The 27,472-nt window shown below is 40.8% G+C and overlaps 1 protein-coding gene across 1 annotated transcript in view; it reads left to right on the forward strand.

Annotated features, from left to right (window-relative positions):
- Positions 1-8,300: 8,300 nt before the first annotated feature.
- LOC311102932 (cadherin-7-like) overlaps positions 8,301-27,472 on the forward strand; it is a gene marked incomplete at both ends in the record, with an annotated part of 130,456 nt that continues 111,284 nt past the window's right edge. The window contains one exon of the mRNA XM_084144424.1: positions 8,301-8,546. Coding sequence (XP_084000550.1) covers positions 8,301-8,546 — 246 coding nt within the window. The remainder of the gene's footprint in view (positions 8,547-27,472) is intronic.

Below are 27,472 nucleotides of genomic sequence, written 5' to 3' on the forward strand. Positions count from 1 at the left end.
CACGTGTGTGTGTGTGTGTGGAGAGAGAGAGAGAGAGAGAGAGAGAGAGAGAGAGAGAGAGAGAGAGAGAGAGAGAGAGAGAGAGAGAGAGAGAGAGAGAGAGAGAGCGAGCGCGAGAGAGAAGGGATTCGGGAATCGGAGTTGTACTGAGTTCCTCCGCCGCATCTCTTCCATGGTTCACCAGTGCGCATTTACGCGTTATGGTAGAGTTATTCTATTCACCTGTGCACGATCAGGAATACGTTTGTCTTACAAACTTTTCATATCTTTTTTGTCATCATCACCTCTAGTGGTAGACAACACGGAAAGAGCTCAACTTTTATAACTTACAACCTGCCAATACGAGGTGCGTTTTATCGAATCATTGAAGTTGTGAGTAAATTCAAACCTATTTTAAATACATTTTCACCAGACTTGTTGCTTACATCAGTTGTGAACGATTCCACTGGGACCCGAAGTTGGCTTATGGTTAATGCATGAAATTAAGTTATATGCCGCTAATTCTGTAATCAGTATGCAGTGGACACAGCTTTCCTGCAGCGGCTGTTCACTGAGATGTTTGTTGACCAAGGGTTTTGTGGTGAATGGTGCGTCATGGACATTTTAATGCCAGACATTTTCATCATTTGATTGAGATATCTCGTTTCCCCCGTTCCTGTCTCATTTCTCTCAACACAGTTGGAGGTGAGCGCTATAGGTGTCAGATCTATTTATGATATGCTATGGGATGTTCTTGGTCTTTAGCCTTCATCAGTTCAATGTTGGCTCATTGTAGCTATGAATGATGCGGCGCTGCATTTTGGCACGGATTTTGGAACAAGTGCATGCGCGGTGTTGTTTCAAAATAACTTTATTTGTGTAGCCTATTGCATGTGCGCATTTAACAGATTAATGTTAGGATTCGTTTTGGGAACGTATGGTATTTTAATATGAATAGCACGCCACGAACTACGGTATGTATACCGTGGTCACTTATGGGGTATTTGACAGAATGTACATTATAATATAAAAGGTAATATAAAAGTTATAACAATTAAGGCTATCAGCCTGCTTGTCTTGACAGTGTCCGGAATTAGAAATACACACATCATGCATTAAAACTTCTCAAGCATGAAATGCATCCTACTAATTGATAAAATGAAAAGTTATGATTGGCATGCATACCATGATGACAAGAACGTATTGGTCGTTTGTCACTGCACAGTCGAAACACCTATGTATGGTACTTTATAATATGGTAGATGGGCTATACAGAGCAACCTGAATAACGCTCGGACGATTCTGTCAGACTTCTCCTAGACCTTGCTAAGGTGGGGACTGATCGTGAATATTTCTATGGTGGGTGTTCCACATGGAATTCATACTTTAGATGTAATATTCATTTATATTATTTTCAGGTTCTCCACACTGTAATTTATGAAATTCTCATTCAATACAGGAGCGAATTAATAAGCAATGCTTTCATAATTTGAAAATTAATTTTATTAATTAATGTTGCTTGAGATTGGATTTGTTTTATTGCTATGAATCAGCCGTTTTCTTGCACAACACAAATCAATCAGCTAATCATAATTGGAGTGATGCAATTAATCCATTAGCTCTCTAATCAAATTGACTTTCGAAAAGTTTGTCTGCTGTTGCAGGTGGATACATTTTGCAATGCAGAAGACTGATTCATTAATTAAAACCTCTGATTAGGTCTGCCTAGACAGTTTTCGCAAAACAAGCCTATGCTTTCTTAGGTTTGTGGCCCCTCCCCATCTCAGACAGTAATACTAATACGGACTCCTTACATTGTCTCTACCCCACTCTCCTCCTGTGATAGTGCATATTACAAACCTATAACCCACCCTATTTGATGGATTGCCTTGGCTATATTAAGGCTAAGAGGTGTGGAGCCAAGCAATTGGAGGCTGAGGCTTCATAAAACCCATAGAGATTTGAAAGGATATCTGCTCTCAGCCACTGGCAGGCTTACATAAATGAGAAGTCCTTACATTCCCTAGAAAAACACTTTTATGTGACCAAGTCACTGACTCACCTACATACAGTATCATGATTGCCCCATATGAGACCCATATTATGGGTATTTTTGAGGTACAGGCTCCTTTACTAATAATGTTGACAACTATGCTGTATGAAATTAAAGATAGTTGGGAACAGATTTTCTATGTCCCAATACCATGGCATTGGGTTTATGAACTAATATACAAAACAACAATTGACGCATCAATTCGTTCTTTTCAATTGAAGCTATTATATACAAATCTCGCTACAAAAATAATGCTCAGTATATGGGGTATTGAACAGTCAGACCGGTGCAGACTCTGCCATGTGGAAACAGAATCAATAGAGCATCTCTTTTGGTACTGTCCATTGGTGGATTGTTTTTGGAGTCAGGTCCAGGAATGGTTGTTATGCTATAATATCAGGGTGCGGTTGGACCTGCAAACAGTATTGCTGAGGGATTTGAAGGACCACAGTCGGTCAGTAGTAAATATCATTGTGCTCTTGGGTAAAATGTTTATTTTCTGGGCAATTTCGGCAGAAATGTTGTAGATGGGGAGGTTCAAGTCCCTAGTGAGACACCATGGAAGAATGGAAGGATGTATTGTCAGAGGAAATGGAAGAATGATTATTTACTGGGAAAGATGGACGATCTGTGGCTGTCTGAAGGTTGGAATTGATGAGTGTTGGAATAAATATATACACAAATGTACAGTATAAATGTTTGAGGTCTTCCAATCAGGGGTGAGGGTGGGGATGGGATTATTGTTTTGCGATTCGCAATGGGCCTCAGGATCTCGTCACGGTATTTTTGTGCATTCAAATTGCTATCGATAAAATGCAATTGTGTTCGTTGTCCGTAGCTGATGCCTGCCCATACCATAACCCCACTGCCACCATGGGGCACTCTGTTTACAACGGTGACATCAGCAAACCGCTTACCCACACGACGCCATGCACATGGTTTGCGGTTGCGAGGCCGGTTGGATATACTGTCAAATTCTCTAAAACGACGTTGAAGGCGGCTTATGGTAGAGAAATTAACATTCAATTGACTGGCAACAGCTCTGTTGGACATTCCTGCAGTCAGCATGCCAATTGCACGCTCCCTCAAAACTTGACACATCTGTGGCATTGTGTTGTGTGACAAAACTGCACATTTTAGAGTGGCCTTTTATTGTCCCCAGCACAAGGTCCGCCTGTGTAATGATCATGTTGTTGAATCAGCTTCTTGATATGCCACACCTGTCAGGTGGATGGATTATCTTGGCAAAAGAGAAATGCTCACTAACAGGGAAGTAAACGAATTTCTACACTAAATGTGCGAGAAATAAGCTTGTTGTACATATGGAAAACTTCTGGGATATTTTATTTCAGCTCATGAAACATGGGACCAACACTTTACATGTTGTGTTTATATTTGTGTTCTGTGTATGTTTTGGTTTCATGCTGTGAGAGGTGTGTGTGCTGGACCTGGTAGTTATGGGTGAGCTCGCTTCCATACCCGCCCAGGCATCGGGCGGGGCTTGGTTCTTCCCGCCCTTGGAAAATCCCTGCCAGCGTCTCGGGGTGGGTGGGGGCGAGCGCGCTCACTGACCAGAGCACCCACGGTGGGAGCGGCCATTCGTATTGTCTTTGTATTGTAGTTTTTAAGAAAATAGTATATACGGTCCAAATGGCCCTCCACACTGAACCCTTTCTGTGGGTTGTCCCACTTGGGTACACTCTTAAAAAAAAGGATTCATTGAGAAGGGGTAGGGTTCTACCAAGAACCTATAGATGGGTCCATTATGCAGTGCTTATCACCAGAACCTTACAGTCCATTCTATGGCGATACGTGATTGGACATTGTGTTATCGGAGTGCTGCAGTGCAACTGGTTCCCCACAATTCACAGTGATTGGTTGAAAATCACTCCAAATCAGGTGAAAAACAAGCGTCTGTACTGTACTCCTTAGGGCTCCCTCGGTTTCAGTAAAACATCAGGATTATAAGATTCTGTTATTCTGTGAATATGGAGTTGTCTCAGTGGTTGCTTTGAACCCCCTCTCTCTGTTTACATATCGGAAAGCCAGTGCCTATATTAACCTTACTGAGCTTATACGAGGCCATAGCAATCAGACATGGGGTCCAAGATGGAGTAGTGAAATGCAAATGTGTACGGATTTTAACTACACAGAAAGCTGGCCAGTGTTGACTTTTCAGTGTTACATTTCTAGTGTTGATTCAGGAGTTAATTTCACTATGTAAGAGTGAAATTAACACTCAGTGGTGTAAAAGAAGCCCCAGTGTTGGTGTTAATGAGCATAGTTATTGTTTTACACTGTGGTGAGTAAAATAGTCCCATCAAAACCACACCCATCATTATCATATTTCCCAGCATGCTCTACTGCGGGTAGATTATTTTTCTAAACTAATCCAATCCGTTAGTTCGATTTATTGCACCCGTTACTGAAATGGTTGTTCCAGTTTAAATAGTTTAGGTAGTCTCCGTAAACCAGGAGATTCCTGACACCACTGAGTTAGGGTACATCAAAATAAGATCTTATGATATGTAGCGTATATTGTCATAATTTCTTTTTAATTATAACAGTTGCCTAAGAACTCGCTTGGTGAAATCCACAGGCCTTTAAACAACAATGTCTGTGTCACTAACAAATACATTAATGAGTGGTAACTCTATAATACGAGACTCTTGGGATGTCCTTACCCTTAACCCTAACCTTAACCTTAACCTTAACCATAACCCTTACCTTAACCATTTAAAATGTTAACTTCAATGGGGTAGTGAAGTCCCAAGGATCCCAGATAGCATGGACCACTCTAAAATTCACTCAAAAAGAAAAGGCACCCTGGGAATTATGCAAATTAGGCTTTAAACCATTTAATTATATTTCACTCCACTGTAGATGGAAATTGTGTGATTTTTTTACCCCACAGTAGAGAGACTGCATTTTATATTTCATTCCAGATTAGAATGAAATACTAATTAGTTCACTCCAGTGCATAGTGAAATGCCTATTACTTTACTCCAGTGTATAGTGAAATCCTTAATATTTCCCTCCAGTATATTGTGATTTTCACACAGCCAGTGTTAATTTTCTACTCAGTATAGGGTTATAGAAACACTGTCTAAATGTTAACAATTTTGAAAGTGTTAAAGTAACTCTGTTGAGAGTGGATGCATATACACACAGCAACCATGTTTAAATTAACACTACAGCGAGTTAGTTTAACACTACCGATTTTGCTGTGTACTTGTTGTGCCCCGGTAGACACTGTGAAACGTACAAGCTGCTCGCAGAGTATATGAAAGGGCGGAAATGAGTGATTGGTTACTAAGCACTTGTAATCCCATTGTGAGGCGGGCAAATGGGATTAGAGACCTCAGAGAGAGAGAGAGAGAGAGAGAGAGAGAGAGAGACAGAGAGACCGAGACCCTTGGTACATAATGCAGATGAATATTTACTTATCACTGTCTCTCCAACACTCAAATTTCTCCCTTTTACTACTGGTCTTGTAAAGTAACTAAACACCTTCCAAGACAGTGATGTGTAAGGTGATGCTTTTGTTATATCCTTTTGTTATATCATGAAGTGCAAATGGTGGAAAGACAACTTCATTCTACAAGCAAAACAAAACAGACATTTCTCCTGTACACTGAAGGTTGTAAACAGCTGCTCTTCCTCTCTCCATCCCTCTCTCTCTTGCTCCTTCTGTTTCTAATTGATGCACATAGCATAAGCGAGCCCTTGACTCTCACTACAATTCATTCCCAGTTCTGTTCTGTGGGGCTCTGGGTTAAGCACAATAAGAAGCATTAATTTGTCTGCTCGCCTCAGCCTGACCCTGCGCTGGGAAGATCCTCTCCAACACAATACCACAGTCTCAACCTGCCTGCTTCTGCCTCCACGGCTCTCTTGGTTCTGTCTGCCCTCCAGCCAGATATGTTCCGCTTTCCACCACTGCCTGCCATTAAATCGGATGCAGGAACTTTGTATTTACTTTCTCCCTCTGTGTGTGTCTGTGTGTGTGTGTGTGTGTGTGTATTCCATTCCCTACATCATTAGGATTTTCACATTCAGAACACAAACAGGTCACCTTGAGATGCTTGTCTGTTGGAGGGTCAAGTACTCTGTGTACTTTACACTCTAAAAAAGGGTTCTTGGGAGTTTCTTAGAAGTGAGCAATGGTTCTATGTAGCACAATTTCTACTCAAAGATTCCTTTCTCTTGGAAAGGGCTTTTCACTAGGTTATTCGCTGTCTGAATGGTTGCAAAGAACCTTCTTGCTAAAGGATGACTCCACTGAAACAACCATTGATGTAGCTAAATATGAGTTATCAGCAATTTCATCTATTTAATCTTCTCTTCTCTATCTCAGTTTATACCAGGTTTGAGCAGGACTAGCATAACCGTGTGAAGGTGCAAACAGGCTGATTTAAATTCTGTGAAGTGTCACTGCACTTTTTGCCTCCCCAAATAAAGCCGGAGCTGTGTAATGAAAACACTTCTGAAGCAGTGAATGATACCATCATTTATCTCTGTGTGTTAATTATCAGCACTTGATAATGACTTCGTTAAGGCACGAGTGGAGCGGAGCAAATGACTTCCAACAGGATGTGGTGTTAGCTGTTTTTATTTGGCTCCCGGGGAGGAAGAGGAGAAAACACAATGAGTGCTAGAGACTGTGTGGGAAGAGAGAGGTCATTGCATGCCAAGGCAATTATCTCCATTGGCCAAGTCATCTGCCTATAGTCTATGTATGGAGGAGAGAAAAGGGAAGGTCAGACATGAAACAGATGAACGCATGGTCAAGATTCTAGGTTTCTGTTTCTTAAGAGCTCGGTTTCAGTTTCAGCAGCCCTCTTGGAATGCTTTGTGGGATTTCTTCTGAATGACTTGAATTTGTAAGGCAAGTGATATCTGGTCATGTACCATTCTATACTAGTGAATGGACTGACTTTTGAGTGTTTTCACGCTCTCATTACAGCCTTTTATGGCTAAGCATGCTCAGCTCTCAACTTGATAACAAGTCACAGTATACTGCTCAGTTAATTCTCCAATGGTGGTGTCACTGGGATGTGGTGTGACATAGGCTTAGACAACAATATATCATAATAAGCCGATTTCACTACTTCCACTAGTTCCTAATGGCATGATTGGTAGTTGGTAGTCAGTCCCATGCAGCAGCATGATGGTGGCTGAGTGACTGAGGCAGAGATTGCGTTACATGCTCATATGGCGCTCCGTAGTCCTCACACACACAAACAGACTGCTGGGAGTAGAGGTCAGAACGCGAGCCGGTCCGTCATGTTGCTGACAGCTCAGATTTATTTTTAATCTTGTGGATGAGGGCTTGCCAAACAGATCATGTGCCTTGTTAGAGTTGTGTGGAGAGCCATAGCGGTATTACTTTGTGCCCTTCTACAAAGAAAATGTGACAAAATAACGACCTTGGAAAAGGTACATCTGCAGTAATGTGAATTCAGCACGAAAGAAGGCTGAACGACACTTAATTGTTATTCCGACCACCCGCTATTGTTTCCCTGTATGTGGAAATCACTTTGTTTGTGTACGTTGATAAGCCAGGTTATTTTGCTTCAATATTCTTGTTAACATTTGACCTCACTCAATTTGGTTTTGATGGGAATGGGAATGTACAGTGTAGGTTAGTATGTAGAACTGTATGGGCCCCTGATGGATATTATGTTGATTGTATTTACCATATTTACTGTTTATTCATTTTTGGTCCATTTCTTTATCAGTGGTTGAAAACTGTAATTATCATTGCATCAGCAAGCACATTACTTAGTGTCTAAAGTGACTGCGGTCACTGAGGCAATTTCGCTGATGGCAGTTTCTCCCTCTCTCTCTCTCTCTCTCTCTCTCTCTCTCTCTCTGTCTCTTGCTCTCCTCATCCCTTTGTTCTGATAGGTGCCAATTACTCCACCCCTGTGGTGAAGAAGCAAGCTTCCCCGTCGCCATTGACCCTCAATCTACCCTCAATGTCAACCCTCTGTCTCCAAAGTGGAGGGAACTACCACAGCTTTTGTCTACAATCAAGACCAACGAACAGCAGCACCACTCCAATACCCAGAGCTTGACTTTTTCCATTTTCTTCAATCCAAGTACTCTCTTCTTCAGGGTTATATCCTCTGTCTTCTTCTTTTTCTTTTTGGCAAAACATTGGGTCAGGAGGACAGTGGGGATCAGGCCCTGAGGGTTTTGACATTTCTCCGCTGTGTGATTTTTCTCTCTCTCCTGGGCTTGTTGCTTGTTGGAGGGGGTCTAAATGAGGTGGTGTGGCTCAGGAAGTGTGTGGAGAGCAGGGGCTGTCCTGGCTCTGCTGCTTCCCCTCTGGGAGCTGGGCTGCTGTGGGTTGATATCCGCCTCTGGGGCCTCTGGGACACAGAACCAGGCCCAGCACACTGCTGGAGGCCCATGGGAGCTGCTTCACAGGCACAAACGCAGCTGGGTATGGAACCAATTCTTTGTCCTGGAGGAGTACACAGGCGAAGAACCGCTGTATGTTGGCAAGGTAAGTGTTTGGACTTCATGTATATTTATATAGCAGTTTCGATGAAAAACAAACAAGAGCTATTGTTTAACTGCACCATGTTTTTAGATAACAATTTACAAGATTTCATCACTCGGATCACTAGGAAAGAATTTAGAACATATCTAGATAATTCACTCTAATTGTTTATTTGTTTTGTTAAACACATCCATATCTATTTACAGAATTTGTCATTTTAAGCTCATGTTACAGAAATGTGTTGCTTGTCACTCAAGTTTATTGATCCAAACAGGTTGAGAAAAATAAACATAATTTTTTCAATAAGTAGCATAAGTGATCATTTGAACCATTAAACACACAATGCTGTTATTTTTTATTTTATATTTTATTCCATTCCTCTTTGGTTGTTCAGTGTTGAACTGAATGTTGCACTCTCTCGTTTAAACGGTATTAGTGTATCAGCAACTCACAACAGGTGCAAGTAACCATAGCTCATTTCAGCACTACATTTAAGCAGACAGCTCCCTTTCAGTGAGGGCCTGAGCTCAAATCGGCCAGATATGCCTCATTTGCGTTTCCTGGATTTCTGTTTTCTTTAGGAATTTTCTGGTCTTATAATCAAATCAGGTTTCAGCTTTCCGCTCATCTGCAGGATAATTGCTCTGGTCTGCATGTGTTTGCAGGCTCTGCACTCACAAACACACTTCGTGACAGTCTCTGAACTAGATTAATGGCTCCAGAAGCAGGAATTAGGATAGTTTTGACTCTCCTATTATCTCCCATTGAGTGCTGGAGTAATGTTATGGATAGGAAGCCAAATCACAATGTGTATCCTTAGTGTCAGTGAAACATTTATGCAGTATACTGCATATACTGGCCTCAGTGATTGTGTATTTACTATGGTTGTGACATGCATTTTATTTTTCTTTATTTGTAGTCTTTGTTAGTCATTTTATTGGTTTCTTTGTACAATGTTGACCTTTTAAAGTTGGAACGACGGCGGTGCAGAAGATCAATCTGGGCTACTGAGTTGATCCTGAGATTTGTGTGCGTAAAGTCAAAGTTCCTTCTCTGACTCATACAACTCCAGGACGATAAAGTTATGTGAATAAAAACACCTTTTTTATTCTACTCCAAGCACTCACAAAAAAACTGTCTTTCATACAATCAAGTGGTTAAGAAATACAAATGGTTTATAGCCTTAATATTGATTGAGGATAAGGGCCTATGGAGAATATTTTTTGTGGAATTCCAGCATTTTTTAAAATGCTTTGTTTAGGCAGATTAGAAACAGGAGGAGACAGAGAAGGAGTCAAAGTGGGACAGGCAGAAGCGGGAATTGAACCCCCGACTTCTGGGGCAGTAAGATGGTACATTTCATTGGAGTCTCATTGGAATATTACACACTCAACGACACAGCGACAATGTAAAAAAAAAATCTGGGGTGAATTGAAATTGACAACAACAACAACAACAACAACAACAACAAAAAACATACACTTAATAAAAATGAATACAAGTTGTTTCAATGATTTGTTAATTTCATTCATTTTCCGGTAGTGCTCCCAGTCCCTGACAAGGTGTCACACAACACTTAAGAGGTGTTACAACACACCATGTAATGTTTCAAAACATCTCAGGTTGATGTGTTTCAATACTCCAGCAAAGTTAAGGTTTTGTCTCCTTCGCATTGGTGGCAGCTCAGTTGCCACTAGTTTTGGTTTTACAAAGCACTTCATTTTAACAGTGTACAGTGTCAACGGATTCAAGGTCCACAGCTTTTAATAGGAACCTTTTGTAGGTATTTAAGAAGCATGGGCAATTATTCATCCATTTGAGTAATCTTTCAGGATACAAGAGGGTCTGAGATTTTTGCCTGCCTTATGCCTTGTATCCTCCCAAACCTTAACCTCTCACCCCCTCGCATGGCTGACCAATCAGATCTGTTGATTCCTAGAGGTGACGCATGTTGCCCAGGAGCAAAAGGGCCTGTCACGTTAGGTGTCATGATGCTGTGTCTGACATGACAGGAAGTTCTGACCTCGTGACTGAGGTCAGAACTTTGCATTCATTCGTTTTTTGTCTTATGGACTTCACCAAGTGAGAACGTAAGTGAATATGTTATCATAAATAATATATACAGTATATATATTTAACGCAACACCGTATGTATTTCATAAGGCCTTAGTTTGAGGGCCTAGTTTTACCATAATACAGGGTCCTGAAACTCATACGCATCACTTTGAACCAAAACCATGACCATCATTATCATACTTCCAAGCATGCTCTACTGCAGGTTGATTTCCATATATTTTTTTTATGTGTTTTTGCTTGTACATTGATTGATTAATCTTATGCTAAAAAATGATAAATAACATAAATTTTTCTAAATTAATCCAATCAGTTAGATACACATTTTTGAACCCTGTTACTGAAATGGTTGTTTCGGTTTGAATGGCTTAGGTAGTCTCCTCACAATGTTACTAACCCTGGCAGTCATTCTGAATACAAGTTGTAGGTTAATAAGAGCGGCAACTGTTTGATAGCCACCACTGGGTGGATTCCGATAAGATTTACACATCACTTTGCAAGACAGCAAATATTCTGGGAACTTTCCTACAATTCCCAGGTTTTCCAGAACTCCTGGTTGGAAGATACAGTGGGTTGCGAAAGTATTCACCCCCCTTGGCATTTTTCCTATTTTGTTGCCTTACAACCTGGAATTAAAATGGATTTTTGGGGGGGTTGTATCATTTGATTTACACAACATGCCTACCACTTTGAAGATGCAAAATATTTTTTATTGTGAAACAAAAAAGAAATAAGACAAAACTATTCACCCCCCCCAAAGTCAATACTTTGTAGAGCCACCTTTTGCAGCAATTACAGCTGAAAGTCTCTTGGGGTATGTCTCTATAAGCTTGGCAAATCTAGAAACTGAGATTTTTTCCCATTCTTCAAGGCAAAACTGCTCCAGCTCCTTCAAGTTGGATGGGTTCCGCTGGTGTACAGCAATCTTTAAGTCATACCACAGATTCTCAATTGGATTGAGGTCTGGGCTTTGACTAGGCCATTCCAAGACATTTAAATGTTTCCCCTTAAACCACTCGAGTGTTGCTTTAGCAGTATGCTTGGGTCATTGTCCTGCTGGAAGGTGAACCTCCGTCCCAGTCTCAAATCTCTGGAAGACTTAAACAGGTTTCCCTCAAGAATTTCCCTGTATTTTGCGCCATCCATCATTCCTTCAATTCTGACCAGTTTCCCAGTCCCTGCCAATGAAAAACATCCCCTCAGTATGATGCTGCCACCACCATGCTTCACTGTGGGGATGGTGTTCTCGGGGTGATGAGAGGTGTTGGGTTTGCGCCAGACATAGCGTTTTCCTTGATGGCTAAAAAGCTCAATTTTAGTCTCATCTGACCAGAGTACCTTCTTCCATATGTTTGGGGAGTCTCCCACATGCCTTTTGGCGAACACCAAACGTGTTTGCTTATTTTTTTCTTTATGCAATGACTTTTTTCTGGCCACTCTTCCATAAAGCCCAGCTCTGTGGAGTGTATGGCTTAAAGTGGTCCTATGGACAGATACTCCAATCTCCGCTGTGGAGCTTTGCAGCTCCTTCAGGGTTATCTTTGGTCTCTTTGTTGCCTCTCTGATTAATGCCCTCCTTGCCTGGTCCGTGAGTTTTGGTGGGCGGCCCTCTCTTAGCAGGTTTGTTGTGGTGCCATATTCTTTCCATTTTTTAATAATGGATTTAATGGTGCTCTGTGGGATGTTCAAAGTTTCTGATATTTTTTGTTATAACCCAACCCTGATCTGTACTTCTCCACAACTTTGTCCCTGACCTGTTTGGGGAGCTCCTTGATCTTCATGGTGCCGCTTGCTTGGTGGTGCCCCTTGCTTAGTGGTGTTGCAGACTCTGGGGCCTTTCAGAACAGGTGTATATATACTGAGATCATGTGACACTTAGATTGCACACAGGTGGACTTTATTTAACTGATTATGTGACTTCTGAAGGTAATTGGTTGCACCAGATCTTATTTAGGGGTTTCATAGCAAAGGGGGTGAATACATATGCACGCACCACTTTTCGTTATTTATTTTTAATACTTTTTTGAAACAAGTTATTTTTTAAATTTCATTTCCATTACATGAAATCCAAATAAAAATAAATTTAAATTACAGGTTGTAATGCAACAAAATAGGAAAAACGCCATGTGGGATGAATACTTTTGCAAAGGCACTGTACCTCGAAACGGGAGCGAATTATCAGGAAATCCAGAGTCCTTCAACCAGGATATCTGGGAAGTTTTGATAAGTTACTGGAAATTTGCAAACTCTACTTGCAGGCCTGATATGGCCTGTAAACAATCAGTGTGTGATATGTCATTTATTGTCATAAGTTTAATTTTAATGATAACATTCACCTAGAAACTAAATTTTTGAAGGCCACAGGATTGGAAAGGAATGAATTCAACAACCATGTCTCTGTCACAAAAAAATATAGTCATGGGTGGTAACTCTAGAATTCACTCAAAAGGTAAGGCACTCTGGAAAATATTTGAGTAGGTTTTTACACTAAGTAGTGTATTCATTTAACACTGGTTCCAATGTGTATATTGTCCCACACTTTCAGTGTTGATTTAACACTCTGTGTTCATTTAATACTGGAGAATTTGCTGTGATAGTCCTCCTAGTCATGTAATGAAGAAGAACTTACTGTGTCTCCATATTGATATGTATACATGCTCTCAAAGAAAAAAAGTGGCCACTACTAGATGCAACATATTTTGATTGATTGGTGGAATTGCATTTTATCAGTCTGTATGTGAATTGACTAAATGAATAACAGCGATAATCCCAAAATAATGTAGTGTGATTTACATAATCATCTTAATCATCATCATTTTGGACATTTCTGTACCTGCAATGCTTGAGTAAGAATATCTCTACACTGGTCGGCTGTTGGTTATTACACAGTAAGTCCCTCTTAATAATGATGTATACTGAGTCAATAGTGCCACTGTGCCAGCCATGGATAGCCGTAATTTGGCATCTGTGTGCAAACAATCCGACAGACCCCCCTAGTTGGATCTGGTCATTTGTCTAAGCAGAAGCAGGGGGATATATGATATAATGTGGGGGAAATGGGAAGTCATCACTTTGGCCTGGCTGATCCCGCCGCCGCTGCATCTGCTTGGCTTTAATGAATTCTGTCAGATTGTGAAATTCAGAACCAAATGTCTCATTATGCCTTGGCACTGTGCCTGGGGTAAGTGCACTGGCCTAGAATCAGCTGCAGACACAGCAAGCCGGCGAAAAGCATACATTAAAGACTCAAAACTACACTGTGTCGACTGAAAATTGGTGACGCATATTTAAGCAAGTGGGAATGGCGTCGTCGGAGTAGCGCTTACACTTAACAGATGCTCGGCGGTAAACATGACATAATTGCAGTGATTATGCGCGGTGATTATCGTTTTGTGCACAGGGTGTTTGAGTGACTAAATATTTGCAAGTACCAGTGTGGAGTCTGGGCTGAATTAGTGATCTAAGTAGGCATGCAATTTGCTATCACTTTTATTCCTAATTAGTTGAGTCAACTTTTATGTGTAAGCTTTCGTTTTGTGTCTTGCCTGCGTTTACCAGAACGTGTACAGAAATAATAGTTTTGGAGCAATTTTACAAACTTCTGAAAAACTTTATACTGACTCTGTTGACGAGCTCCTGCCACGGCAATGTCCTCCTTTCCCATAGGTCTGTTCACGTTTCAGTGGCTACAGTGCTTTTCCCATCAACCCTCAGGGCATGCAGAGCGCCCACTCACATCAAATGGACCATCGTACTGCACAACAGACAGGACCGTTGTGCTGCGGCTCGCTTATTTTTAGAACCTGTTTCCAAAAACTGAAAGCCTGAATAACCATCCAATTAATGGATGGACTTATTTCCCTTTTCTTCCATTAATGGCTGCTTTCATGGCAGTATTATGAAGCCTTTTTCCTGCCAAACACCCAACTATGGCCCTTTGTCCATGTGAATAGAGAAGCACAAGGAGAGGCAGGAGATCGGGAAACATCTGTGGATGAGCAGCTGGAAATTTGAGCTAAAGCAGACTTGGACTGAGTTCACGAAGTACAAAGTACACATGCTCTATCAACATGTAGTCTGTAACTTGAAAACAAGTGGAACTGCAACTTGGGTTTTACTGATCACCACCAGTTGCGAGATGTTTTTCCCTCTTTAGTTCTTGGCTGAATCATTCCTACTCTGGTGACAAATAAACTTCAATAACTAAGCCTATAGCAACAGTCATTACATTTTTGAAGAAAACTCACACTCACTAAGACACACGTACACACGCACACACGCACACACGCACACACGCACACACACACATACTCAGGATCATGTGTCAGGGGAATTAAGAGCAGCCCTGTGGATGATGATATGAGAACAGACTGATCATGGAGCCATGCTATCTCCCTCATTAGCATTCTGTTAGAGGTTCCCTTTCAAATGGATTAGTGTCATAGAGCCCAGCGTGCTACGCCATGCCTCCACTGAGGGGTCAGTCCCAATCTTATCTACTCACTAGCTCCACTCATTTACCACAAACAGGGAGGCAAAGCTGGCTAGTGGAAGGGGCAGCATGGGCTAGCTAAAGAGGAGGGGAGAGGAGGGAATTCGAGCTGATGGGGGGGGGGTCATCATACCCTAGGAACTACCCCAGGGAGAGGGTCTGGGAGTGGGGGAGCTCATCGTGGAGCCTGGGGCCTCTGGGATTGTTGTGGTGGTGGTGGTTTGGAAGGCAACACTATGCTATGATCCAGGGAATCAAAATAGATGACAATAGTGGTGTATCTTCTAAAGGACTAGTTGTGGCAGAAAAATTATATTCTGTTAGGACTTGTTTAGATAGTATTTTCTCCAACGGTGCAACATCCAGTATAAAATGCAGATACTCTTTCACTTCACCCTTTATTTGTGACTGATGTGTCAGTGTACACACTATAAGAAACGATTTAACTTCTATTTGTCTTGAGAGATGGGGCAGAAGAACTAGTCAGACCTTGAATTTTTGATAAGGTATCCTCAGCCTTTTGTTGAAAGTATTGTATGACAACAAAGACAAAGGGAATGTACATTATGCTTCGATTCAAGTTCACACACACACACACACACACACACACGCACACACACACACAACCTGTACCTTGTACATGGTCTTGCCTGTTTTCTTCCGAAAAATTGACAATGTTGGCTCAGGAGAGACTTTGGATCTAATGAAACCAAGATTGAACTCTTTGGTCTGAATGCCAAGCGTCACGTCTGGAGGAAACCTGGCACCATCCCTACGGTGAAGCATGTTGGTGGCAGCATCATACTGTGGGGATGTTTTACAGCGGCAGGGACTGGGAGACTAGTCAGGATCGAGGGAAAGATGAATGGAGCAAAGTACAGAGCGATCCATGATGAAAACCTGCTCAAGAGCGCTCAGGACCTCAGGCTGGGGCAAAGGTTCACCTTCCAACAGGAAAACGACCCTAAGCACACAGCCAAGACAACGCAGGAGTGGCTTCGGAACAATCTCTGAATGTCCTTGAGTGGCCCAGCCAGAGCCCAGACTTGAACCCTATTGAACATCTCTGGAGAGACCTGAAAATAGCTGTGCAGCGATGCTCACCATCCAACCTGACAGACCTTGAGAGCGTCATACCCAAGAAGACTCAAGGCTGTAATCGCTGCCAAAGGTGCTTCAATAAAGTACTGAGTAAAGGGTCTGAATACTTGTGTAAATGTGATATTTCCTATTTTTTTTCATGTCTAAAAACCTGTTTTTGCTTTGTCATTATTGGTTATTGTGTGTAGATTGATGAGGGGAAAAAAAACTATTTAATCCATTATAGAATAAGGCTGTAACGTAACAAAATGTTGAAAAGGTCAAGGGGTCTGAATACTTGTAGCTGGCAACGTCTTAACTCTAGCTAATTCGTATTCATTATTACAGGAAAATAAACTCACAACAAGATCATTATTATTACAGAAAATACCTTATGGTTATGAGTGTGACGAAATAAAAGCAGGGTATTCTATCAAAGAATATTAGAACATGAACACTGTCTTGTTGGCCTAACATTATATCCTAATTTGACTTTGGTGCAGGTCATATTGTCCTTCACATTACCATCTCTGGTAGACACACACTATATCAAATAAAATCTAAGTTAATTTGTCACATGCAACAGTACAGTGAAATGTTTACTTGCATAGTGGAGTCTTTTGTTTAGACATGTAGCTAGCTAAACAATGAACCATAATCCTAACTCATAATATTACTTCCCTGCATGAATCTACAGGTAGCTAAAGCTAACCAACTAGGTTCATTGTTAGCTAGCTAACATTAGGCTATAATTAGCAATGCAAATGGCTCTGAGATACAAATAATATTACTACACAGATGATACACGTAACGTTATCGAGCCAGCCAGCTAACATTAGCTAGCTGGCTAACAGTACGCTTTAACTTGCAATGAAAATGACTTTCTGACAAAATTAGAAACGTATAAATGAAAATGTAGCTAGCTAGACACTCTTACCCGCATACATGGATGAACGCTTCTCCCTCTCTGTCACGGATGCCATGGTTGCCCTTAGCTTGAAGATGTAATCTGGAGGCAAGTGTTTTATGCAACAGCCTTCTGTGTGTTCTCTTATCTACTCCCTCCGCATATTTGCAATGAAACGCCTGAATTTTCTCCATCTCGTTAGCTATCATACTCTGCTTCCACCGAGCATTCCACTGATTTCAAAACTCGGTCCTCCAGAAAGTGGAGAGCATTAGCAACACTTTTGCAGTTCTTTGTGATATCTTTCAAAAATAGAAAGCTGCGTTAGAAAGGATTACCTAGACGTACTGAGCAGCTCAAGTTATAGAGAGAAGCGTGCTACATGGCAGACCAATCCGAACTCATCTCTCGGCATGTCCAGCCCATCCATTTTCTCAGCCATGGCTAGCGGGAAGGTTCCTGTCTTTTTCCGTGGCCAAACCAAACCAAGTGATCCTCTGTAGCTCAATTGGTAGAGCATGGCGCTTGTAAAGCCAGGGTAGTGGGTTCGATCACCGGGACCACCCATATGTAAAAATGTATGCGCACATGACTGTAAGTCACTTTGGATAAAAGCGTCTGCTAAATGGCATATTATTATTATATTATTATATTATTATAACTAGGCTCATAATTTAACAATTGTATTCGTATTTACAGATGGCATACATCTGTTATGAAGATCACATGTTCCAGAAGGCATTTCTGCCACAATTTATTTTAAACAAATGTCTACGTTCAAATGCCTCTCCTGTGAAGTAGTGACGCGTGACATACGCCTCGTTTCCTGAAACGAGTCACAATTACACTATAGCTTGAGGTGAATAGGAGTCAATTTGCCCTGTCATTAGCTTTTTTCCCTCTAAATAGAATTAGACAATGAATGCGGGGCGGTCATTTTTCATGGAATGACTAATCAGATTACGGTATCGACATTCATTTTCAGACGAGTGTCTGTTTGTAATTAAACAAGTTTGATCTGGGTGTATCATATGCCAGACCACGAAGCCATATTGTCTAATGCACTATTAAATAGAAACCATTTTGGAAATTGATCTACATCGTCAGTGAGTCTTTCAGGTATATGCTGGCAGCCTGTCACATAATATTTTCTCTCTTTAAAATTCACAAGTTGTGAATACTTTGCTATGGTTTTGACAGTTCTGTGTTGTTTTGCTTTGATATTGCGGTGATATAAGGTCAGACTATTTATTTCATTTCACTGTCAATAGGTATTATCCTAGTTGTGTCCTGAAGTGGTTTGTTGGAAAGAGTTTGTGTGAAGTCATCCTATTCTTGGAATGAGGCCCATTCATTTTCAGTGGAGGTGATGAGTCCATTGTCTGGCAGTAGTAAATTATGCCCTGGGCTGCAGCTAGCTATGCAAAGCAAAGACTATGGGATGATTCAGAAATGGATTGGGCTATGATCTAAGGTTCTTGTTGAGTTCTGTGTGATTGTTCCTGATATCCCACAGAAGGGATGTTTAAGTCGATAGAATGATTTACTGTGTTTCTTGGGCAGGGGATAAATGCATTCACTTCTGCAGGGAATGTGTTCCCTCCCAAAGGACAAGGCCGTCTCATGTTGAGGTTTAAGGTATTTTATTGTTTGAAGTGGTACTGCTTGTTTGAGTTGGTTATAATCCCCTTGGATTGTAGTGGTATGGTAGACTATGTAAATGAAAATTTAATTAATATCCCCTATGTTCTCTTTCAGTCACAGGTATCAAGTTTCACTCACACATTTTTTTTGTAACAATGAGAGTGAGTCACAGAAGTCATATTCACTTTAATGCCTGAGCTATCCACATCCACAGAGAATATTACTCAGGTATTTTGTGTATGCTGAATGGTTCCTTGAGCCCTTTTCAATGGAAAACAGGTAACCGAGATAAAAAATACCATTCTTCCAACAGCGAGAAGCAAGTTTGAATTTAAATGTGGTTGGCGTTCCAATTGTTTCACACTGCCATTCTTCTGTTCAGGACATGATTCCAAACATACACTCTTGAACCCCAAGAAATACAACGTCTTTCACACATGCTTGCGTTCAGTATATGGGGATAGATTTCTGCCAAAACCTACAGTTGAAGTCGGAAGTTTACATACACCTTAGCCAAATACATTTAAACTCAGTTTTTCACAATTCCTGACATTTAATCCTAGTAAAAATACCCTGTCTAGGTCAGTTAGGATCATCACTTTATTTTAAGAATGTGAAATGTCAGAATAATAGTAGAGAGAATTATTTATTTCAGCTTTTATTTCTTTCATCACATTCCCAGTGGGTCAGAAGTTTACATACACTCAATTAGTATTTGGTAGCATTGCCTTTAAATTGTTTAACTTGGGTCAAATGTTTCGGGTAGCCTTCCACAAGCTTCCCACACAAAGTAGATGTCCTAACCGACTTGCCAAAACTATAGTTTGTTAACAAGAAATGTGTGGAGTAGTTGAAAAACAAGTTTTAATGACTCCAACCTAAGTGTATGTAAACTTCCGACTTCAACTGTACATATAAACTCAGTTTTTCACAATTCCTGACATTTAATCCTAGTAGAAATTCCCTGTCTTAGGTCAGTTAGGATCACCACTGTATTTTAAGAATGTGAAATGTCAGAATAATAGTAGAGAGAATTATTTATTTCAGCATTGATTTCTTTCATCACATTCCCAGTGGGTCAGAAGTTTACAAACACTCAATTAGTATTTGGTAGCATTGCCTTTAAATTGTTTAACTTGGGTCAAATGTTTCGGGTAGCCTTCCACAAGCTTCCCATAATAAGTTTGGTGAATTTTGGCCCATTCCTCCTGACAGAGCTGGTGTAACTGAGTCAGGTTTGTTGGCCTCCTTGCTCGCACACGCTTTTTCAGTTCTGCCCACAAATGTTCTATAGGATTGAGGTCAGGGCTTTGTGATGGCCACTCCAATAGCCTCGGCTATGACTTTTAGCACTGATCACATTTCAGAGTGGGTGATATACATATTAAAGGGGAATTTCACCCTGGCTCTGACACGGCATATAGTCGTTACTATATTAACAACATTATGTTTTTATCATAAACATCACAATTATCCAAACCACAAGCTAGAACTAGCACATTTTCATTTCACTTGTAGAATCAGGAAGTTTCGACTCCCTGTGTATTTATCTGCTGAAAGTGAACCACAAAGTCCAGCATTCATAGCGAATGCTGATACCGCCCGCTAGGTAGATGGGGCGTGGCCACAACCTAGAATAATGCCGCTGTTTACTTAGAACGACCAACACACATTCATTTCAGAATTTCTATAGGCAAGATTTTTTTGAAAACGTTTGTTTTTTACTGTTTGTCATCATGCCTGTGTGGTGTTCTGTGCCTGGTTGTGCTAATTACAAACAAGCACAAAAAATAGCTGTCTTTTACCATTCTGCCTACCAGAGAATCACCCTGATTCTGCCAGTGGGTTGCGGCTATCAAGAATGATGCGGTGACCAAAGATTATCGGAAGGATTTTCAGGCTGAACTGATTAGGAATACATTTCGACGACAGCTGAGAAGTGATGCGATACCATCATTTTTTTTCTTCACAACAAAATGGAAGATTCTCAATTAGAGGTAACCTAACATTAGCTAGGTTGATAGCCTAGCTGGGTAATTTAGCTAGCTAGCTAAAGTTACAGTCCTGTATTGAACTCTGAAAGACATCAGCTAAATCATATAGCTAGCTATCTTTTGGTATACACACTGTCAATCAATTTCGCCCATGCCATGGTTGTCACTGCTTGTCTGGTAGCTACCTTCAGCAGAGTAAACATGTTTGTTTGTTCGTTCTATCTTTGACTGATGTTAGCAAAAGTAAGCTAGCTAATGTTACCAAATAAGAGTTCTAAATTTGGTAGACCATCTATTCCACCCTTCTCTGGAAAACAATCCGTTACTAAAAATATAATTGTTGATATAGCTAACTCACTCTCTGTGTGTGTTGGTAGCAATGATGAATGTGTATAACTCGTCTGGTTGGTTTGTTGGTTCTCAGCCAGTCTCAGCTGGCTAGCAATCTTGCTTCCAATTTAGAAACTAGTTAGCTAACAGCAAGCTGATGACAATATTGAAATGTCCATGTTAGGTATGCTTAGCTAGCCTGTCTAATAGAGATCAATACAATTAGTTGGGTGATTAAATTGTGTATTGTTGTGTAATTTGTTGTAGGTGGTACAGAATCTGATTCCACCAACATACAATTCCTACCCCTAGCTCTGCACAAGGTGAAAGTAAGTTGGCCAAAATATTTCAAGCTGATGGCTAAGATAGCTAAATTTACAGTAAGCATGGTATAAACAAATTGGGTAGTGTTTGTATTGTTTGTGTTTGTGTTATGGGGTTACCGGTGATTAGAGGTAGCTTGAGGACCACAGAGTACCTTCCAGACCATGTCATCAATTTAGTCTACCCCTCTTCTCTTTTTACATTTTCTTTTTGTAAAACTCAGGTTATCTGGAGTCATTCCACAGTGCACTGCTGAAAAATACCCCAAAGCGGGGGCATTTTGGGTACACAAGCATGAGGAAGCGGACACACCTTGCGGTTATGGAACACATAAAGATTGTGGGACAGAAACCAGCAAGGGACACTGAAAGGTATACAATCAAGACTACAACAGTCATGACACAACCACCTCATTCTTCTCTGCAGATTTTCAAAACACAATGCAAAGACATGTCTACAACATTCCCTTACAAAGGGCAACTGTTGACAAGAACGATCTGTCAAAGTCAATGGGCTGTACTTTGAGATGAAGAAGGGGTTTTTGGTTGTGCTTAGACAGTAAAAGTAAATGTATTGTGTATGAGAGCAATTGAGGTGCCTTTTCTCCTCATGGCACCTCATGGTACCTTCCACAAAAAGTGTAAAATGCTAACACCACAACCATGTCGTTCCAGGAGACATGCAGTACCAGCAAATCTTCTGCAGGAGGACCAAACAGTTGGTGGTTAAGAAGCCCTACACCACTTTCGGCAGAGTCTTATCCAGCTGGACATTCACTGCAGATTGGACACGCCCATCGCCATAAGCAAAAATAGTCTCAGCTTCCCCAGCCCACCATTGCCAGCGTACCGAAGCCAGATAAAGGACTATGGCTGCGTTTACACAGGTAGCCTAATTCTGATATTGTTTTCACTAATCAGATCAGTTCTAAAAAATATCTGATGTAATTAAGACCAGTAAGTGGAAAAAATATAATAATTGGGCTGCCTGTGTAAACAGAGCCAGAATGGCTCAGCATAAGACTATGTAGAACAGGGGTCTCCAACCCTGTTCCTGGAGAGCTACCCTCCTGTAGGTTTTCGCTCCAACCCCAGTTGTAACTAACCTGGTTCAGCTTATCACCTAGCTAATCATTCGAATCAGGTGTGCTAGATTAGGGTTGGAGTGAAAACCTACAGGACGGTAGCTCTCCAACAACAGGGTTGGAGAGCCCTAAATAAATATGGATATTTCTATCAATCGAAATTTTTCTGGCCTTATGGATTCACAGAATATATTTATATAAGCTGTATATGGCTCTGTAGCATCAAACAGATGCTAGACATTTAGATATCCAAAGAATGTTTGTTTATTTGTAAAAATCATGTATACGGGAGAGTGTACACTATTTAATGCTAACTCAAGAGAACTGGGTATTCAACAACAATGTTATATGGTAAAAGTAACATACCAAAAAAAATTGTATGAACAGTGTAGTACAGTTCAGTGTGTCCGAATGTGTCTCAGGTGTAGAGACACACAAGTGCAGAGAACTATACTTACAGATTGTTACACCAGATAATGTGATATACCCAAAGAATTTTCCCGACATCTTGTCTACTTCAAGTCTTCTCTCTTTGACCGAGACAGGTGGGTGTCCACCCCAACGTGCTGCATGTCATGATGACAGAGATCTGTCTTGATCAGAGAGTGAGAAGACATTAAATAGATATGATGGCGGCACACATATTGTTGGATTACTTTATGGAGCAAAAAAGTATAACGGAGCATTTTCTAAATTTAAACTGACCCCCTGCAACTGGACACAGACATTTTATGAGACTCTTGTTTCCCCGAATTGAGGACGAAGATGGCATCGCTAAGGTTGGTCGAAAAATATCAGTGCTACACCAAACAGTACCTATCCTGTAACACCCAGTAACAGATACCAAAAATCTTTGGTTAAATCACATTATCTGGTGTAACAATCTGTAGCTAAGAGACCTGGTGATCAGCAGATGATGGGAGTGGTGGTCATGATGAAATGGCCATTCAAAGAAACATACAGTAAGTTCAGGGAATACTTGTAAAGCTGTGGGAGGAGTGTTGTCATGATCAAACTGCCATTCAGCTCCTCATGAGTCATCTGCTTGAAATCCAGCACAATGTCTAATACCTCGAGAGGGATACAGTTCACAGGATACAGTTCTGCTACAATGACACACGCAGGCAAAGGAATTATGTTTCTGTACCTAGAATACACTCCAGGAAGAAGCCCAGGCACCACACGGTATTGTCTGTAAGACAAAAAAACTAAAAATGATACAGTTTGAACAACAGTTGAACCGTGCCAACATAACAGCAACATTAGGGTAGACTAGTTGAACATGCATACATATGCACAGGTACAGAGATGACATGTACAACAATATCTAGCCTAATAGAAAGATCAGACCGCACAAATGAGCCTAGGTAGGTAGGCAGACAGTATCTACCTACAGTCATGTCTATCAGACATGCTTAGGCCCATTTTTTATAGTAAAACTAGCTTCAGTTTTAGAGATTTACGACAGTAAATTGTTGTATTATTGTTTCTCCTCACTGTTTGCTATGCTAGCTTGCTGGATATGCAATACTTGCTATTTACATCTGTTTGGAATCCTATCTTGTTTCATGCTTATAATTTTGTGAGATTGAAATGCACCCAAGGTCATAATCATAACCAATGTCAACACTCGTTAGTAAAATTATTTACAGTTGCTAACAAGTTACAAATGCAAGGTGTGGCGCATAACAAGTTAGCAGGCACCAGACTAACTAGCTAGCCAACCCCAGCCATGTGCTAACGTTTGCTGGTAAACTTAGCTTTAGGTAGCTGGTTGTAACATTGTAGCTTGCTGTTTAGTAGCTAGCCATGTCTACGACTAAAAAGAGAAGAGGTTTTACAATCGAGATACAAAAGATCTTGGATTGTAAAATATCTTCTATTTTTAGTCATAGATATGGCTATTTATAGTTGTTTAGCTAGCTAAGTTAGCAAACATAAAAACTATTTTGATTTCCCCCCACTGTAACACAGTAGTATGCTAGCCAGCAATACACAATATGGGTTTCAGTCGATAAAATAAAGTTAGCTAGGTGGCTTGCAGGAAAAATAACTTACTTAGCTAGGCACCGTATTTGTCATCTGCCCTCTTGGTGCTGGCATCAGCTGTATGTTTGGAATCCTCTTTGCTGTATTCCGGTATAAACATGTATGGCTGAATGTCACCATGTAGCTAATAGATGCTCCATTGTCGAATTCGTGTTGATGAGAGGAATCACTTGAAGGCATTTTGTCTGGTCAGTTCTTTCAGTTTTGCCCTAAGGATTGTTGTTAGTGCCTGCCTCCTTTTCAAAAAAGGCCACCTTGGGGGAGGGATGGGCCAGAGTACGAAGCACCACCCCAACACAAGTTGTAGTCTTTCAAAGGCTGGATTTTTTTCTTTCTGCTTGTATATTTAGCAATGAATCCGCCGATAGGAACATTGCTGAAAGACGTCCAATGGCTCTATCGAACAAGGACAACCATATCTACACCCACAAAAACGTACAGTGCGATCAGTATAACATAGAACCTTCGCAAAATGCCACAAAGCAGGACTGTATTTTTAGATCTCGCTTCCACCATCAATACACCGGAAGCCATCATACGGTGTATCATTCAGCGCACAAAGCCCTGACCTGCCTTCCTGCTGGGCAATTATGTGTGAAACACATCTCACTGTCCTAGAAATGCCTCAGACATGATGAAAGCAAGCCCAGATTCCCCCAGGGTGAAATTCCCCTTTAAGGTTGCCATTACCCTAGAATTACCAAGGGGGACGATTTGGAAGGTGTTTCAAACAAACGGAGTGTATCCCCAGTTACCCAATATGTTCATTCAGTCGGGCCTAGTTTTCTGTAGCTGAGATTTCTGTCTTGGGTTGTGTGCACATTTCTGCCCAGCAAGTTTGTGATAATGTGTATACTGCGTAGATCTGACTTCATGATGAATTCCAGTATGATCAATAAATTATGATATTGCTGTGTTGTAGTCTGAACTTTGAGACTCCATGTCAGTGACTGAATGGGTATGTTTTGTACCTCTACTCCTTGTGACTCCGAGGCTGTCCTAATATGGACACCGTACAGAGGGCCTGTTTATTTACCTCGTGATAAGTCACAGTGGTTATTTTCCATCCTTTGACTGGAATGGATCAGTATTTCAGGCTCTATGGCAGCTGCAGTCACATCACTGGGGATCCTCTAGTCATAGCCTTCTCAACTAAACAAATAGAGACACTTAGCTCCACACTCTTCTGCACTGTTAGCATAGTCTTATAGGTTTTCGTTGTGATGGGCTCTTGGCGGTGGTGGAGTGTGTGTGGATTTACATGTGGACAGTAGAAGTATATCATAACTCAAGGCTGTCTGTTGTAAGAGGTTATTTGTCTCTTTTAATCTCTGACTCAGCCTGTGTCCCAAATGGCACCCTATTCCAGAGCCAGCTCTAGCCTTTTGGGGGCCCTAAGCAATAGCTGAGTGAGAGTGACTAGCAAAATCAATGGGGGCCCACTGGAGGTCAGCTCAGTTTTAAAGCTAATTTCCTGCAATTCTACACATTTTGCCATCACTTATGCCATGTTAATGATATCTGAGTGAGAGTGACAAACAAAATCAATGGGGGCCCCTGGGCACGTGCTCTGCGTGCCTGGTTCGGCCATGATTACAATGAGTTTAGATACCTGGCAACACTAACTTACCAATCTAAAAAATTTTAGCTGGCATGGCTAATTGAGTGACTGACATAACAAGAGAAAACTGCTGATGCACAACCAAATCTCGAAGTTGCACCCTTTGTATTCTACTATTCTAACTCTCAACAGTAAGTTGAGACCCTGACTGAGTTCCAAAAAATGAAAAAAATGTAATGTTGCAGTTTTAACCCTTTGACACGTACCAACAAGCGGGTGTGATCATTCTACAGTGGTCCCTGGAGCGTATGCTCAAACCAGTGTGATTAGAACGCTTATTTAGAATGTCCAGTTTCGATTGACGCAACAGTCAGCGTTTGAGCTGTTTTTTCACAGAAACAGTTTGCACAAACACAGTCAAAGTTATGTCCTGTTCAGACATTCACAGAAGTAGCGACAGCATAACACAATCATCCAAACCGGAAAATGTAGGCTACATTAGTCCAAGTGCTAACTGAGCAAAGATTGACGTAACACAAGCAGTCATATTTAGCTAACTCTGATAGAAACCACAATATAAATTAGCTAATAGCAATTACTATTTACAATTCATCACATCACGGGTGTGCTCACCATTGATCAAAATAATTGAGTAAAACACTTTCTAAATATCGAAAGTAATCCAAAGATGGGTAGGTTGTTCGCGCCACCATGTTTGTTTTTTCACGTCAACCAAAGATAAGAAGAGGAGACAAGATGAGTTTGGTATGTTTGCAGTATGCAAGTTGAAGGGGGTGAGTTGTCTACGATCATTCACTTCCCTTCATTCACTTCCGGAAGTTTACTCGAAAGATGAGTGAACCTCATTATAACATCTTTGGTCTGATAGACATTTACTTGACACCCAGAATGCATTGTATAATGACAACAAACATGGCTAAATATGGGGAAAAATGCACAAAATTATTTTTTAATCTTCAACATAGGAATGCTACCAAAAAGAACTTAATGAAACTGGTTACAATTGACGGAGTCACCCATAATTCACCAAATGATATTTTGAAGGAAGAAATAAAGTACTTTAAGCATATGTTTTCTTTTCAGTCGCCTCCATCTCCTCTAACTGAAGCTAATTGTAGAGATTTTTTTTCTATTGATAATGTCAAATTAACAGCCACACAGAAAGACTCATGTGAAGGTGAAATTACAGCGGAGGAACTTCTGGATGCAATTAAAGACTTTAAGTCCGGGAAAACTCCAGGGTTGGATGGCATACCAGTCGAGGTATACCAAACCTTTTTTGATATACTAAGAGGATCGTTATTAGCATGTTTTAACCACTCCTATGTAAATGGTAGATTATCTGACACTCAAGAAGAAGGTCTGATCTC

Source organism: Coregonus lavaretus (genome assembly GCF_964263955.1).
Source record: "Coregonus lavaretus genome assembly, chromosome: 2".
NCBI lineage: Eukaryota > Metazoa > Chordata > Actinopteri > Salmoniformes > Salmonidae > Coregonus > Coregonus lavaretus.